The sequence below is a fragment of the Stegostoma tigrinum genome, chromosome X (genome assembly GCF_030684315.1).
Source record: "Stegostoma tigrinum isolate sSteTig4 chromosome X, sSteTig4.hap1, whole genome shotgun sequence".
NCBI classification, from domain to species: domain Eukaryota; kingdom Metazoa; phylum Chordata; class Chondrichthyes; order Orectolobiformes; family Stegostomatidae; genus Stegostoma; species Stegostoma tigrinum.
The window spans coordinates 2,032,793-2,049,654 of NC_081404.1; the positions used below are offsets into that span (position 1 = coordinate 2,032,793).

At 42.7% G+C, this 16,862-nt stretch overlaps 1 protein-coding gene across 2 annotated transcripts in view; it reads right to left on the reverse strand.

Moving 5' to 3' along the window:
- LOC125448232 (vitamin D3 receptor B-like) overlaps positions 1 to 15,267 on the reverse strand; it is a 380,711-nt gene extending 365,444 nt beyond the window's left edge. Inside the window, exons 1-4 of one of the 2 annotated variants that reach the window (XM_059643432.1) lie at positions 15,204 to 15,267; positions 10,027 to 10,138; positions 9,809 to 9,917; positions 7,368 to 8,860 (exon numbers count right to left, since the gene is read on the reverse strand). In XM_059643432.1, coding sequence (XP_059499415.1) covers positions 7,413 to 8,588 — 1,176 coding nt within the window. In that variant the 5' untranslated portion in view covers positions 8,589 to 8,860; positions 9,809 to 9,917; positions 10,027 to 10,138; positions 15,204 to 15,267 and the 3' untranslated portion in view covers positions 7,368 to 7,412. Of the gene's footprint in view, positions 1 to 7,367; positions 8,861 to 9,808; positions 9,918 to 10,026; positions 10,139 to 15,203 lie in introns of those variants that run through there. The other variant, XM_059643431.1, reaches the window with a different exon arrangement.
- Positions 15,268 to 16,862: the final 1,595 nt, after the last annotated feature.

Below are 16,862 nucleotides of genomic sequence, written 5' to 3' on the forward strand. Positions count from 1 at the left end.
AAGTTGTGTACACAGCCCAGGCCATCAAGCAAGCCACGGACTCTATCTACTCTGCTTGTCGCTGCGGAAAAGCTGCCAACATCATCAAAGACCCCTCCCACCCCAGTAATACTCTCTTCCTATCTGTTTTGTAAGGCAGAAGATATAGAAGCTTAAACACATGTACCAATAGATTCAAGAACAGCTTCTTCCCTGCTGTTATTGCGCTGCTGAATGGACCTCTCTCTTTTCAAATCTAACATTGATCCTGTTTTTGTGTGCCTCCTGTGCAGCCATAAACTTGTATGCCGCGCTCTGTTTAAACAGCCTGTGATTTGAATTTCCTTACGTTATGACCTCTCTGCACTGCATGCAAAACAAAACTTTTCACTGTATTTAAGTACATGTGACAATAACAAAACAAAGGAAACCATGAGATGAGGGTTGGCGGTAGTCTGTGATCAGGAGGTTTCCTTGCCATTTTCTTATCTGATACCATGACACTTCATGGCCTGGAGTCAACATTGAGCAACTCCCTCCCGACTGTATACTATTGTGTCACCACCTCTGCTGCGTCTTCCCTGCCAGTTGGGCAGGACATATGCAGGGGTGGTGATGGTGGTCTCTGGGACACTGTCGAGAAGGTGAGATTCCGAGAGCATGACTATCTTAGGCTGTTGCTTTACTAGACCTGACAGAGAGCTGTCCCAACTTTGGCACTAGTCCCCAGGCTTTAATAAGAAAGACTTTGCAGGCTTGACAGCACTGTGTTTAATGTTGTCTTTTCTGGTGCCTTAGTCAATGCCAGACATTCTGTCCAATTTCATTTCGTTTGAGATGTTCTAGTGGTTGGTACAGCTGAATGGCTTGCTAAACCATTTCAGAGTGCAGTTTAGTGTCAGGCACATTCCTGTGACTCTGGAGTCATATGTAGGCCAGATGAGGTAAGGAATGGCAGTTGTCTTCCCTAAAGGATATGAGTAAACCAGATGGGTTTTTATGTCAATCAACCATTCTGTGACTTTAAATTACATAATTTTCTTATTAGAATTTGAATTATGCATCTGTTGTGCTGGGATTCAAATCCAGATCTCCAGAACATTACCAAGGTCTGTAGATTATTAGTAGATTATTACCACCTCCCGCTAACTGCCTTCATGAAAGTTTAATACATTTGCTTGAAATCCATTCTTCCCTTCCTCAAAATGAATGTGATATTCAATTATATTATGATTGCTACTATCTAGGGCACCTTCACTATGAAGTAATGAATTAATCCTGCTGCAGTGGTGAGAGGCATACCTGCATATTCCAATCCAATGATAAAAGGGCAATGCCGAGGCCACAGTTACTGTGACTGTAGAATTGACGAACAAAGGTACCTACATACCTATCAGAGATAATGGGAACTGCAGATGCTGGAGAATTCCAAGATAATAAAATGTGAGGCTGGATGAACACAGCAGGCCAAGCAGCATCTCAGGAGCACAAAAGCTGACGTTTCGGGCCTAGACCCTTCATCAGAGAGGATGAAGGGTCTAGGCCCGAAACGTCAGCTTTTGTGCTCCTGAGATGCTGCTTGGCCTGCTGTGTTCATCCAGCCTCACATTTTATTACCTACATACCTAGTCCACTCTCATCTCCACACACATTCTCTTCTAACTCAAGCCTCCTAAGGTGTTAGCATGAACCACTTACTTTCTGATCTCTCACTGCAAGCCAATCCTTAAACCCTTTCTTTTTTCAAGTACCCAAAAATTGTAACACACCGAGACAGTGAAGGAGCAATGTAACAGTGACGGAGATCCACCTCCAAATGGTTTCACTGAGTCACCAACTCAGATATTAATAATGCATATATATGAGACATTGATAGACTTAGGACCTTCATGTAGCACAAGTTTGCTGCAGCTGGGTGGCAGGCAATGATACAGCCAGTGATTGTAACATAGTCAGCCACGTGGTCCTCAAAGAATATGAGTCCCCTGATTGGGGCTGTTAATTTGATCCAATCAAGGAGCCCAGGCTGATAGATAAAAAAACAGGAGTGTCAGACATTTCGCTCACTCTGTCAGCAGGGTCTAAGAGAGCTGGATGAGGGTCAAGGACTCTGCACACATAAATAAAGGGTGACTTGGTGACAGAATACTGCCCTCTGTGGAGTTGTTACAGTGCCAATGACAGAAAAGCATAGTCCTGAAGAGATCTGCTTGCAACTGGTGTCTTTGAGTTGGGGTAAAGCATTTCTAGCATCATATTGTTATTTGGGAAGTTTGGCTCATTTGATCCTGCCATTGAAGAATGGGCCCAATATGTGGAAAAAAATGTTATTTTTTCTGGACAAATGACATTGGGGCAGATGAAAAGCAATGCGTAATTCTCTTGATGGCTTGTGGACCTGCAGCTTCTTTGGTTAACAGGAGATTAACTTTCCCTGAGGTACCAGGTATTAAAACCTTTCAAGAGTTGATGGGTTTAGTTCAGGAATATCATGATCCAAGCTGCCTCTAATTCTAGAATGCTATTGGATTTACTCAGCAATTTTAGAGCCAGGAAAATCCAAATTGGGATTTTGACTAGATTAAGATGACTGGCAGAGGCACGTGACTTTGATCCAACCCTTAATGAGATGCATTTATCATGTGTGATTAATGACGTAGCCATGCAAAAGAGCCTATGAGCTGAAGCCCAACTGGACTTGAAGCCAACTGCAGTGACCATTTGATCACTGGAAAATGTGCAAATGGAGCATACAAATTGCAGGTCATTCTGATGAAAGTGGACACCCTCACCAGTCCGACTAACCTTAGGGAACGCCACTTAAGCAAAGGTAATTATGTCGCATAACTCAGGACACATCCTGAACAGAGGGATTATAGGTCAGCCACAGCCAGACCGCAAAACAAAGAAAGGCCTTGGCCAAATGGTTCAAATTTTCTTCAGGATCCGGGCTGGCAAGCCATTGTAGTTGCCACCAGTATGTGGATTCGAGATAACAGAAGAGTCCCACTAGAGCCAAACTGAGTAAGAGAACTCATATGCTGATATCCAGCAGAATGCACATGCTGTGAAGTCCATATACATCTGGTTTGGAACAGCTAAATTACTCAGCAACATCCAAATCAGAACCAATCAAAATACATGTCTGCTTATAACGAAGTTTACAGCTGGATGAACAGAGTAGGCCAAGCAGCATCAGAGGAGCAGGAAAGCTGACATTTCGGGTCTGGACCCTTTTTCAGAAAATTTCCTGCTTCTTTTTCAGAAAATTTCCTGCTTCTCTGTTCCTGCTCCTCTGATGCTGCTTGGCCTGCTGTGTTCATCCAGCTCTACACCTTGTTATATCAGATTCTCCAGCATCGGCAGTTCCTACTATCTCTGTACCATGTCTGCTTAAATGGTCACCCGATTCTAATGGAGGTCAATACCAGTGCAGCTGTTCCAGTGATCGCAGAACCAGTCTTTAAGAAAATTTGCCCCGGAATGCAACCCTTAAGTTTGTGCTTAAGAATGTCTGTTTTGGTTTGTAATGAGAAGCAACTGTTCAGAAAGCCTAGGGAATATTAAAGGAGCCAAGGACACCTTGCACGTTGATCAGGAAGCAAAGCCTGGCCAGTGCTATTTGCCTTACAAGCAAATGCAGAGGCAAAAATCAGAAGTCTGGAAAGCAAAGGAAACATCAATTCAGTCCAGTTTGTACAATGGGCAGCACCAGTTATACCAATTTTGGAGCCTGATGGGTCGTTTCGCCTTTGTGGGATTTTAAACAAATGGTAAACTGCTTTCCACAGCTGGATAAATACTCAATCTCTTGCAGACAGGATTTGTACACAAAGCTGGCAGGGCAGGGTGTCCTTCATGAAGTTGGACTTGAGCCATGCATACTTGCCATTGTGGCTAGGTAAAGACTCCCAGAAGTATCTACAATTAATACCCACAAGGGTTTGTACCAATATTGCCATCTGGGGCATCGTTAGCCTGTGCAATTTTTCAGTGGAAGATGGAAAACATTTTACAAGGTCTACCCAGGTTGTCATTTGTCTAGATGACGTGCTAATAACAGGAAAAACCAGAAAGGAGCACTTAGCAAACTTGGATATAGTCCTTAGTTGTTTTTCCCAGGCAGGGATATGCCATAGAAGGGAAAACTGTGACCTACATGGGCTACAGAGTCGACAAAGGTTACACCTGTAGGAAGGTAAAGTGAGGGTGATCAAAGGTGTCCCAGCTCCCATGTCTGTGCCAGATCTTAGGTCTTTCCTTGGTCTGGTGAACTATTATGGAAAGTCCATACATAACCTAGCACCTTTTCATCAACTCTTAGAAAGAGGTCATCCTTAAAAAGCAGTCAGACTTCAAAAAGGGCAGCATGGCGGTTCATGGGTCAGCACTGCTGCCTCACAGAGCTAGGGATCAAGGTTCGATTCGTCACTTGGGCGACTGTGTGGAATTTGCACATTCTCCCTGTGTCTGCATGGGATTCCTCCTGATGCTCCGGTTTCCTCCCACTGTCCAAAGATGTGCAGGTTTAGTGGATTAGCCAAGGGAAATGCAGGGTTACAGGAATGGGGGGATGCTCTGGGTGGGATACTCTGAGGGTTGCTGTGGACTCAATGGGCTGAATAGGCAGCTTTCACACTGTGAAGGAACAGCTATCATCCTCTTAAGGTGCTCGCAAGCTGCTCCCAAGCAAGATCCAGCATTCACATGTGATGCCTCCCCTAAAGGCATCAATGTAGTATTAGTTTATAGGTGGCCCAATGGAGAAGACCGCCCAATAGCATGTGCATCCAGGACTTTGGCTAATGCGGTGCCTAAATGCACCCAGATAGAGAAGGAAGGTTTGGTGGTCATATTTGGAGTCAGGAAGTTCCATCAATACCTTTACAGACTTACATTTGTAATAATAATGGGCCACAAATCCAAATTAAGTATATTCAAAGATGTCAAGGCAGCATCACCCATAGCCTCAGTCCGAATTCAATAGTGGGCTCTAACACTAAATACAAGTTGCAACACCATCCAGGAGATCAAGTAGCAAATGCGGATGCATTCGTCCACCTCCTGCTGGCAGATACACCACCAAAGGTATCGCCATTGGAAGAGTCCATAACGGTTTGAAATTTTCTGGACAGACTTTCAGTCACAGTTGACAATATCAGAATGTGATACAGAAAGATCTAGTCCTAGCAAAACTACAACAGCTGGTAGTGAAGCACTGTCACAATCAGAATTGAAACCTCTTGGACCTGGAGAGACCAGATCCCACAGTAGAGGATGGTGCATTATTATGAGGAGCAAGGGTGATTGTCCAGGGCAAAGGTTGCCACCCGAAATCAGCTGAACACCACCAGGGTCATCCAGGGGTTTCCAAAATGAAGATGTTGGTGAAACATTATTTCTGGTGGCCAGGTTTGGATGCAGACATAGCCGCTTTAGTGGGGCAGTGCCCAAAATATCAACAAGGGCAAAAATTACCACTAGCAGCTCCCCACATTTATAGGAGTGGCTGGGTAAATCCCATACTTGGTTACACGTCAATTATGCAGGTCCTTTTACAGGCTCAATGTTTATCTATGCTGTCTGCCTGACCCTCTTCCGCGGTTCTGTTCAAAGCCAGGCATCATTGGATAGGGAGCTTGATGCCTTTTGGGAGAGATGGGCACTGTGTGGGACGGAGTATTTTATTTCCCCCTCCAACTCTATTTTGATTTAGTCCCCTTCTTCTCTCCCCACCATCACCACCCCACTCTTCACTTTTTTTTCACATAAGCATAGCTGAACTGTTAATCCAGAGACCCAGATAATGTTCTGGGGACCAGGGTTTGAACCCCAACACGGCAGATGGTGGACTGTGAATTCAATAAATATCTGGAATTAACAATCTAATGATGGCCATGATTCCACAGCCGATTGTTGGGAAAAACCCATCTGGCTTACTAATGTCCTTTAGGGAAGGAAACTGCCATCCTTCCCTGTTCTGGCCTACATGTGACTCCACGCAATGTGGTTGATTCTTTAGGGGTGGGCAATAATTGCTGCCTAGCCAGTGATGCCCTTATCCCATGAATGAATAAAGAAAAAAAAAAGTCTCCCTAGCCAAGGGTGTTTCCTGGTTGTGGAAAATGTAGAATAAATGTTAGCACAATGGCATCTTTTTACCACGTCACTACACATACACACATAGCCACAGGTGATTTGAGGAAAATATAAGCACTACTGCTGAGCCCCTTTCAGGTGCCGAGGTAGTGTGGGGAATTATGGAAAGAAAAGTAAACAGGAGTGGCAGGTTTTCTGGTCACTCAGAAAAACAAAGGAGCGTCAGACATCCAAGATAACAAAGTGTGAAGCTGGATGAACACAGCAGGCCAAGCAGCATCTCAGGAGCACAAAAGCTGACGTTTTGGGCCTAGACCCTTCATCAGAGAGGGGGATGGGGGAGAGGGTTCGGGAATAAATAGGGCAAGAGGGGGAGGCGGACTGAAGATGGAGAGAAAAGAAGATAGGTGGAGATTACAAGAGATTTGCAGTGGGAGAGAGATTCCCTGAGGTTGGTCCGGAGGGAGGAGGGTAACTTCTTCCCTGGAAGAGGCTTCGCAGTGAGGTTAAATTCTGCTCACTCTGAGTGCTCCGAGGCAGCTGGATCAGTGTCAAGGACTCTCCACATGTAAATAATGGGTGACTTGGTGATGGGATAATGACCTTTGTGGAGTTGTTTCAAAGGCCTTCCTGCAATCGGTTCTCCAACAAATCTGCTTCCTAAAGATCCTTTGTGGATATGGACTTCTGCTGTCAGTCATTATCACTTTCCACCCTTGACCAGCAATTTGCCCTGCTCTGTGAGATAATTGGTCACTGTCCCTGTGTTTAATGCCAAGAGGAAGGCTTACTTGGCTGCCCACAGTGTGTGCAGAAAGTCACCAAACTAGTACACCGGCAACAGTCAAGCTACTCCTTGTAGATTCTGTTACATCCCACAGGAGCAGCACACGAGAAATTAAGGCCCACTATTCCCAGATATGTCATAGAAGTTCAAGATTTTAAAAAGTATGCAAAATTCCCCAGTCGACCCATCTTTTAGACAGAGGTTAACATAAAGCACAGACCAGGTTTCTGCATGTAACAAGAATTCCTATTTATTACAAATAAATAGACTAACCACACATAAAAAATGATCAACAATAGACATAAAATTCTACTAGTTGTAAAGAAAACAAAGTTGCTGGAAAAGCTCACCAGATCTGGCAGCATCTGTGGATGAGAAAACAGAGTTAACGTTTCAAGTCTGGTGACCCTTCTTCACCGGACCCGAAACGTTAACTCTGTTTTCTTCTCCACAGATGTTGCCAGACCTGCTGAGCTTCTCCAGCAACTTTGTTTTCGTTCCTGATTTACAGCATCCGCAGTTATTTTGGTTTCTGCTAGTTATAACGCTAACACAATTGTAAAACTCCCCTTCTACTGGATGTGAGTTTGCTCGCTGAGCTGGAAGGTTCGTTTTCAGACGTTTCATCACCATTCTTGGTAACATCATCAGCGAGCCTCCGATGAAGTGCTGGTGTTATGTCCCGCTTTCTATTTATCTGTTTAGGTTTCCTTGGGATGGTGATGTCATTTCCTGTGTTGATGTCATTTCCTGTTCTTTTCCTCAGGGAATGGTAGATGGGCTCCAAATCAATGTGTTTGTTGATGGAATTCCGGTTGGAATGCCATGCTTCTCGGAATTCTCGTGCATGTCTCTGTTTGGCTTGTCCTAGGATGGATGTCTTGTCCCAATCAAAGTGGTGTCCTTCCTCATCTGTATGTAAGGATACTCGTGATAGTGGGTCATGTCGTTTTGTGGCTAGTTGATGTTCATGTATCCTGGTGGCTAGCTTTCTGCCAGTTTGTCCAACGTAGTGTTTGTCACAGTTCTTGCAAGGTATTTTGTAGATGACATTCGTTTTGCTTGTTGTCTGTAGAGTGTCTTTAAAGTTCATTAGCTGCTGTTTTAGTGTGTTGGTGGGTTTGTGGGCTACCCTGATGCCAAGAGGTCCACGTAGTCTGGCAGTCATTTCGGGAATGTCTTTGATGTAGGGGAGAGTGGTTATGGTTTCTGAGCCCGTTTTGTCTGTTTGTTTGGGTTTATTGCTGAGGAATCGGCGGACTGTGTTCATAGGGTACCCATTCTTTTTGAGTATGCTGTATAGGTGATTTTCCTCTGCTCTGCGTAGTTCCTCTGTGCTGCAGTGTGTGGTGGCTTGTTGGAATAATGTTCTAATGCAGCTTCGTTTGTGGGTGTTGGGATGGTTGCTCCTGTAGTTCAGTATTTGGTCCGTATGTGTTGTTTTCCTGTAGACGCTGGATTGAAGTTCCCCATTGACTGTTCGCTGTACTGTGACATCTAGGAATGGCAGTTTGTTGCTGTTTTCCGCCTCTTTTGTGAATGTTATGCCAGTAAGGGTATTATTGATGGTCTTGAAGGTTTCCTCTAATTTGTTTTGTTTAGTGATGACAAAGGTGTCATCCACATACTGGACCCAAAGTTTGGGTTGGATGATTGGCAGAGCTGTTTGTTCGAGTCTCTGCATTACTGCCTCTGCTAAGAACCCTGATATCGGAGATCCCATGGGTGTACCGTTGGTTTGTCTGTAGGTTTTGTTATTGAAAGTGAAGTGGGTGGTGAGGCATAGGTCCACTAGCTTGATGACGTTGTCCTTGCTGATGAGGTTGGTGGTGTCTGGTGTATGTGTCTTCTGTTCTTCTAATAGTGCGATAGTGTTTCTTTGGCCAGGTTGATGTTGATGGATGTGAACAGGGCTGTTACGTCAAAGGAGACCATTATTTCATCCTCTTCTATCTTGGTGTCTTTGATGGTGTTCAGGAATTCTTGGGTGGAACCCTTCTACACACACACACACACACACACACACACACACACACACACACACACACACACACACACACACACACACACACACACACACACGGTGCAAAAAATAAGCATGGACATTATGGGTGGAGGGAATTACAGTTCAGTGGCCTCTGTCCACAGGGTTTGCTGAGATTACCCTTTGTTTGATCAGAATGCTGCTTCTCAATCTTCCTTCTCCAGCCTCTTCACTAGTTTGCAGGAGGCACAGGGTGACTGGTTCAAACTTAGAGTGTCTGACTACTTAATTAAAAGTCATAGCTGACAACAACTGATGAGGAGAAATAAACAGGCCATCTTCAGGCTTGAGATTTTTTTTAAACTGCAGAGCAGAAACAACTTTTCTTCCAGATGCACAACTGCTTTGGCACAAACATTTACACTCCCAAGCTGTTTGGCTACCTGGGAACCATTCACAGTTGCTGGAAGTCAGTAAGTCTTTTCAATTAATAATTGGTTACTAATCCACAGACCAACTAACTACTCTTTGCCAGCTAAATTAGCATTTGTACATCCCCACCCCCGGCTCCAGTTTATCTGCAACTCGGCCTTCTACACTGCTTGAACCAACGGCTGTGTAAACAGTACTACAATGAGTGCCAGGTTATTTGTTTTCTGAAATGTATAGCAATCCTTCAATAATTCCAAGCTTTTAATCAGTCCACAATTAAAAATATAGAAAATTAATAAATAATGGTCTTCATAATTTCTAAAACTTTGAATCAGTACAGAAAAGCATCCGAAGCGCAGAGAACTGCACTAACAACCAGAATAAATAATCCAGCAACTAACCTACAAGTAGTTAACATCACCTGATGAAGTGTCTTTTGCGTCATAGCCTTGGGAAATTAAGAGTGAGTGTAGGCAGAATAACTTAGCTCCAAAATGGCAGCTCTGGCATAAATTGGCATTGCATACCGACTTGACATCATGATGTGCCTCCTCTGCATACTTCTAGTTGATGTTGGGTACTGCATGGACACCTTTTACCAACATGACAGCCAGCAGACATCACAGTATCCAAAAACTGGGTAAAACAAATTTCATTGCATTTTTGTATGAAGCATAACGGTCTCTGCCATTAATTAGACTATTAAACAAGAACAAAAGGAAATTGGGTTGCTAATTATTCGTACCTTCTCTATTTAGTTGGCAACATCGATTTCTTGTTTTGCAGTATCGGATTTTCCTCACCTTCGGCCACTTGAGATTTTTAAATTAAAAATATGGAAATCAGTGGCATCAAAGCTGTCAATAAAATTAACAATATTTTGAGCTACAATATGTAATCATAAAAAAACCTGCTATGCAACTTGAATGTACATATACTGATGTAGTCTACTCAAAATTTAACGTACTTTCAATTAGAAAACTGATTTCTTTGAATCATCCCACATCTCAGCTTGCCTTACTGGAGTCGATATAGATCGCATCCAGCACTCTGCCCACATTAATCCTCTTTGATACTTCTTCAAAAACCTCAATCAAGTTAGTGAGGTATGATTTTCCACACACAAAGCTGTGTTGCCTAACCCTAATCAGTCCTTGTCTTTCTACATACATGTAAATCCTGTCCCTCAGAATTCTCTCCAACATGTCAGGCTCACTGGGTCTATAGTTCCCTGGCTTCTCCTTACCAGCTTTCTTAAATAATGGCACCATGTTGGCCAACCTCCAGTCTTTCGGCACCTCACCTATGGCTACTGGTAATACAAATACCTTAGCAATTACTTCTCTAGCTTCCCACAGAGTTCTAGAGTACACCTGATCAGGTCCCAGGGATTTATTCACCTTTATGCATTTTAAACCATTAAGCACCACCTCCTCTGTAATATGGACATTTTTCAAGCTGTCGCCATTTATTTCTCCATGTTCTGTATCTTCCATGCCCTTCTCCACAATAAATGTGTCATGAATTTGAAAGGGTTCAGAGAAGATTTACAAGGACGTTGCTAGGGTTGGAGGGTTTGAGCTACAGGGAGAGGCTGAATAGGTTGGGGCTACTTTCCCTGGAGTGTCAGAGGCTGAGGGGTGACCTTATAGAGGTTTATAAAATCATGAGGGGCATGGTTAGGGTAAAGAGACAAGGCCTTTTTCTCAAGATGGGGGGAGTCCAAAACTAGAGGGTATAGCTTTAAGGTGCAAGGGGAAAGGTTTAATAGGGACCCAAGGGGCAGCTTTTTCATACAGAGGGTCGTGCGCATATGGAATGAACTGCCAGAGGAAGTGGTGGAGCCTGGTACAATTACAACATTTAAAAGGCATCTGGATGGGTATACGAATAGGAAGGGTTTAGAGGGATATGGGCCAAATGCTGGCAAATAGGACTAGAATAGTTTAGGATATCTAGTCAGCATGGATGAGTTGGACTCAAGGGTCTGTTTCCACGCTGTACATGTACATTACTTTGAATTTTCTTCATATTTTGAAAGATACTTCTGAATAACAGGGGTGTTCATTTATATAAAAACAAAACAAATGGTCTGGATTTTTGCAAGTTATCCAACCTCCATTTACAATGAAATAAAGACCTAAGTTTCTTTTCCTTTAACTGCAGGGGCAGAAAGCAAAATAAACAAGGAAGTAAAATATAAGCAGTTTCAGCACCGCTCCCGCATCATCTAAAAATCTAAATGATAGCATAATTAAAAATTAAGCCATAATGGCTTACAGGAGTTACATTCTGGCACATTAAGTCCAACAGATAAATCCTTTCTTATTCATTCTTGGTATGTTGGCATCGTTATAAAGCTGGCATTTATTGACCACCGCTAGTGATGCTGATGAAGTGGTGGTGAGCCATCTTCTTGAAGAGTTTGTTGCAGTTTGATAGATTTCAAAGAGCAGTAAAGAATCAACTATGTAGGTGAAAGACTGGAATCACATTAGACTAAGTAATAAAAAGAAGTTTTATTGATAAGGATTAATAAGGTATAATTTAAGGATTTAACAGTGCTTTTACTGACACAAGAACTTATTTCCAAACCATTTATCAAAAAAAACTGATTTTAAACTGATTTCTGAAGATGGGTCCAGACCTGAAACGTCAGCTTTCCTGTTTCTCTGATGCTGGTTGGCCTGCTGTGTTCATCCAGCTCTACACCTTGTTATCTCAGATTCTCCAGCATCGGTAGTTCCTACTATCTCTGATTTCAAATGTTTGCTCCCCTGAAGACATTGTGGGGATAGTTCTGACAGTGAGAGGTGTGTCTGGCCATCAAAGTACTTTTCCAGGAGAGTATGGTGCCTTTCCAATTACTTTTAAAATGCTTGGATAACACAACTGGTGTTATCAGAAAGCTGGTACAAGGAAAAACAGTCGTATACCTACTGGCTGTGATACAAAGGCACTCATCAAGTAACTCGGATATTGTGAGAGGCTAGGGGGATAAAAAATTACAGAGGCCCTTGCAGAGATATTTTTCCTTCATCTTTAGTCACTGGTGAAGTTCTGTAAGACAGGAGGGTGGCTAATGTTGTTCCATTGTTTAAGGAAGGTAGCAAAGACAAGCCAGGGAATTACAGGCCAACGAGCCTGACATCAGTGGTAGGCGAGTTACTAGAGAGAATACTGAGGGGCACAATCAACCAACATTTGGACAGTCAAGGTCCAGTGAGGGACAGTCAGCATGAATTTGTGTGTGGTAAGTCATATCTGACGAATCTTCTAGAGTTTTTCGAAGAGATAACCAAGAGGATGGGTGACGGTCGGGCAGTAGATGTTGTCTATATGGGCTTTAGGAAGGCCTTTGACAAGGTCCCGCAGGGAAGGCTAGTCATGAAGGTTAAGTTGCTCGGGATCCAGGGAAAGCTAGCTAATTGGGTTCAAAATTGCCTCAATGATAGGAAGCTGAGGGTGATGGTTGAAGGTTGTTTTTCGGACTGGAGGCCTGTGATTACTGGTGACACAGGTGTCAGTGCTGGGATCTTTGTTATTCACATCCAGATCATTTAGGTGAATGTACAAGGCATGATTAGTAAGTTTGCGGATGGTACAAAATTAGGAGGTATCACTGATAACCTTCTTTGATATCAAAAATTAGAGGGATCTTGATCAGATGGGGAAGTAGGCTGAGGATTGGCAAATGTAGTTCAATACAGATAAGTGTGAGATGTTACACTTTGTAAAGTCAAACTAAGGTAGGAATTATACAGTAAATGGTAAGGTCCTGAGGCATGTTATAGAATAGAGATGCCTAGGCATAGGAGTGCAAGCGCATGGTTTGTTGAAAGTGACGTCACAGGTAGAGAGGGTTGTGAAGAAGGCATTTAGCATGCTGGCCTCCAGGGGTCAAGGCACTGATATGAGAGTTTGGACATATACAATTGCAATTGTATAAGTGGTTCGTGAGGCTGCACTTGAAGTATTATGTACAGTTTCAGTAATCTTGTTATAGGAAAGATATAATTAACCTGGAAAGTGTACAAAGAAGATTTACCAGGATGTTGTCAGGACTAGTAAGTCCGAGTTATAGGAAGAGGTTGGCCAGTTTAGGACTTCATTCCTTGGAATGTGGGAGAATGAGGGGCAACCTTATTGAGGTGTATAAAAAGTCAGGAGGGGCATAGATAGGATGAACTTCTATAATCTCGTTTCCAGGGAAGAGGAATTGAAAACCAGAGGGCATAGGTTTAAGGTGAAAGGGGGAAGATTTACGATGGATCTGAGACACAATCTCTTCACACAGACAGTGCTGCGTGTGTGGAATGGGCTGGCAGTGTATGCAAAGTAGTTCAGGCAGGTACAATAGCAATATTTAAAACACATTTGGATAGGTACAGGGATGGGATGGGAAGGGAAGGGTTTAAGAGGAATATGGACCAAAGGCAGGCAGTTGGAACTAACTGAGCAGACACCATCAACCAGTGTGGGCCAAACAGCCAGTTTTCAGGCTGTGTTACTCTATGGCTTTATAAGAGTGGTCCTAGAAGCAGTGGATGCATTAGTGAACATTTTCCAGCATGCTACAGAAACTGGAAGAGTTCCCGTGGACTGGAGAGTAGTCATTGTAACCCCACCTTTTAACAAAGAAGGAGGGAAGAGAGAAAGCATGGAATTATAGGCCAGTTAGCCTGACATCAGTGAGTGGGAAAATGCTGGAGTCAAATATCAAGGATGCAATAACTGAGCACGTGGAAAGTGGTGACAAAAATCAGTCGAAGTTCACATGCTTGACAAATCTACTAGAATTTTGAGAATGCAACTGGTAAAGGGGACATTGGTGAATGAGTAGATATTATGGATCTGGACTTCCAAAAGGCTTTTGCCAAGATTCCACACGAGATTAGCAAGTGACAAAAATAGAGAACTGGTTGTCAGACAGGAAGCAGAGAGTTGGAATAAATGGGTCCTTTTCAGAGTGACAGGTGGGGTTCATTGCTGGGACCCCACCTATTCACAATATACGTTAACTATTCAGGCAAAGGAATTGAATGCAATAACTCCAAATTTGCAGATGACGCTAGGCTGGGTAGCAGTGTGTGCTATGAGGAGGATGCGAAGAGGCTGCAGGGTTACTTGTATCGACTGGCTGAGTGGGCAAATGCAATATAATGTGGATAACTTCACATTTATCCACTTGGGTCACAAAACCAGGTAAGCAGATTAATATCCAAATGGTGGCAGTTTAGGAAAAGGTGAGGTGCAATGAGCACTGGGTATCATGGTGGAATAGTCACTGAAGGTGCAGGAGGCAGGGAGGAAAGCTAATGGCATGCTGGCTTTTATAGCCACAGGATCCGAGTACAGGAATGGGGATGTCTTGCTGCAGTTATACAGGGCCTTGGTAAGGCCCTGCCTTGAGTATCGTGCACAGTTTTAGGAAAGAGATTCTTGCTTTTGGGGGAAGCCCAGCAAAAGTTTAGAGTAGATGGGCCTGCTTGTATGCACCAGCAAGAGGGAAGGGAGGAGAATCTTCAGGAAACAAAAAATCCTGATCGGACTGGATAGGCTAGATGTGAAAGACCATTCCCAAATGTTCAGGAAGTCCAGAACTAGGGGTCGCAGTCTGAGAATAAGGGGTAAGCCCTTCAGGACTGAGATAAGGAAGAATTTCTTCACTCAGACAGTTGTGAACCTGTGGAACTCTACCACAGAAAGCTGTTGGGGCCAGTTTGTTAGATATATTCAAGAAGGAGCTGGATCTTGCCCTTGCGGCTAAAAGGATCAAGGGGTATGGAGAAAAAGCAGGAGTGCGATACTGAAATTATGATCAGCCATGATCATGTTGAATGGTGATACAGGCTTGAAGTACCAAATTGCCTACCCCTGCACCTATTGTCTATGTTTCTATGATACAACCAAATGACTTACTAGGCCATTTCGTAGAGGGGAGTTAAAAGGCAATCACACAGCATAACGTAAGTTTCAGAATGCACCACCTGGAAGCAAGGTTGAATCGCAGCAGTCAGTCAAAAAAAAGGCAAACAAGTAGGGTTACAAGGAAATGGAAGGAGACTGGCTAGAGGTCAAAATATTCAGACACAGGTACAAAGATGAATGGCCAAATGCCCACTTTCTGCACAATAACAATGACCAATATTATGAGTTCACATCTTGCACAGTAATCTTTATTTAGCACGTTGCAAACAGCTTTTGTAAATCCAAACACATTGACTCTTTGATCCCTCTGCTTGTTACATCCTTAAAAAAGGACCTTTGTATATTTGTAAAACATGATTTCCCTTTCATAAGATCTCTTGAGACTTTGTAATTTGGTTTTGTAAAATGCACTGAAGGAATCCCAATCTAAGGAAAATTGGAAGATTACAACATACATCCGCATGCAAGATCTTCTGGATTAGCTTCAGACAACTTGCCAGCCTTTCAGTTTTTCACTATTTTCTAGGATCAAGGGACAAATTGGTTCTGAATCTCTATATTTTGAAGAAATTAGCTTGGAATAGATGCAAGCAGACATTGCTGTACGTTAATTCTATATATTTTGCATACTACAATACAAAAAAGTGGATTGAGAGAGTAATACTATGCCCTGCAATATATTTTTCCATGACCTTCAAGAGATGGATGGCCATTGTTTTAAAACATTGGTCGCTAAAAAATTGTATACATTTGACAAATGCAGTTATTGCTGAGGCCTGAGGGGAGAGTAAAGCGAAGATTATCTGTTTGTGTCTTGTAAATACTATGTTCTAGACAGAATATAGAATCTGCCTCACAACAAGAGCCTGATTGGAAATATTGGCATTTATAAGCTCTAGTAATAGGTTGTATAATGTCAGAATAACTATTTACAATGCGATTAACAGGTACACTATTTTGGCACACATTGGAAGTATGGGGCATGATCACTGTACTCACTAAGTTATACTTGCTCCTTGCCATACAAACACTGCAATTGTAAAAATTCTTTGACATACTGGACAACAGTACAAAAACAAAAACTGTAAAAAGGACAAGGCAAGGGAGAAAATTTGAAAACAAGGAAAAAAAAGTGTTGTTGTAGCCTATAGGACCAGGATAACATTTTTACCTGATTAATGTCCTAAAGAAAGGGGTGATTCACAGGACACAATAATTTCAACTTGTACTGCACCTTTACCATTAATACAAAATGTATGCAGTTACCTAATACACCAGGAATTGCAATGTATTAAAAATCCTGTAATGTAGTGACTACATCTGAAATGTTGCAATTTTGTTCTTTAGAAAATTCTACAGAAGCTGTACTCAAATCTTGGCTTTTGCCTTTAGTCTGGCTGTGATTAGTTTGTAAAATCAACTATCCCCTAATTGTGTACAGACCATTATCTAATCATAAGTTGAAAAAAAGTGGACTGGCAGGCTACTATATTGTGCTTCCAAAACCCACATAATTGCAATGTTTTGCATCTAATGTGCAGCTACAACAACATTCTGTTCAAAGTCGGCACACCTCAGAAGTGAACCTTGTTGAATTCTTATCTTAATTTGTAAATGTTACATCTCAAAGCGCGTGGGCAAAAAACGATG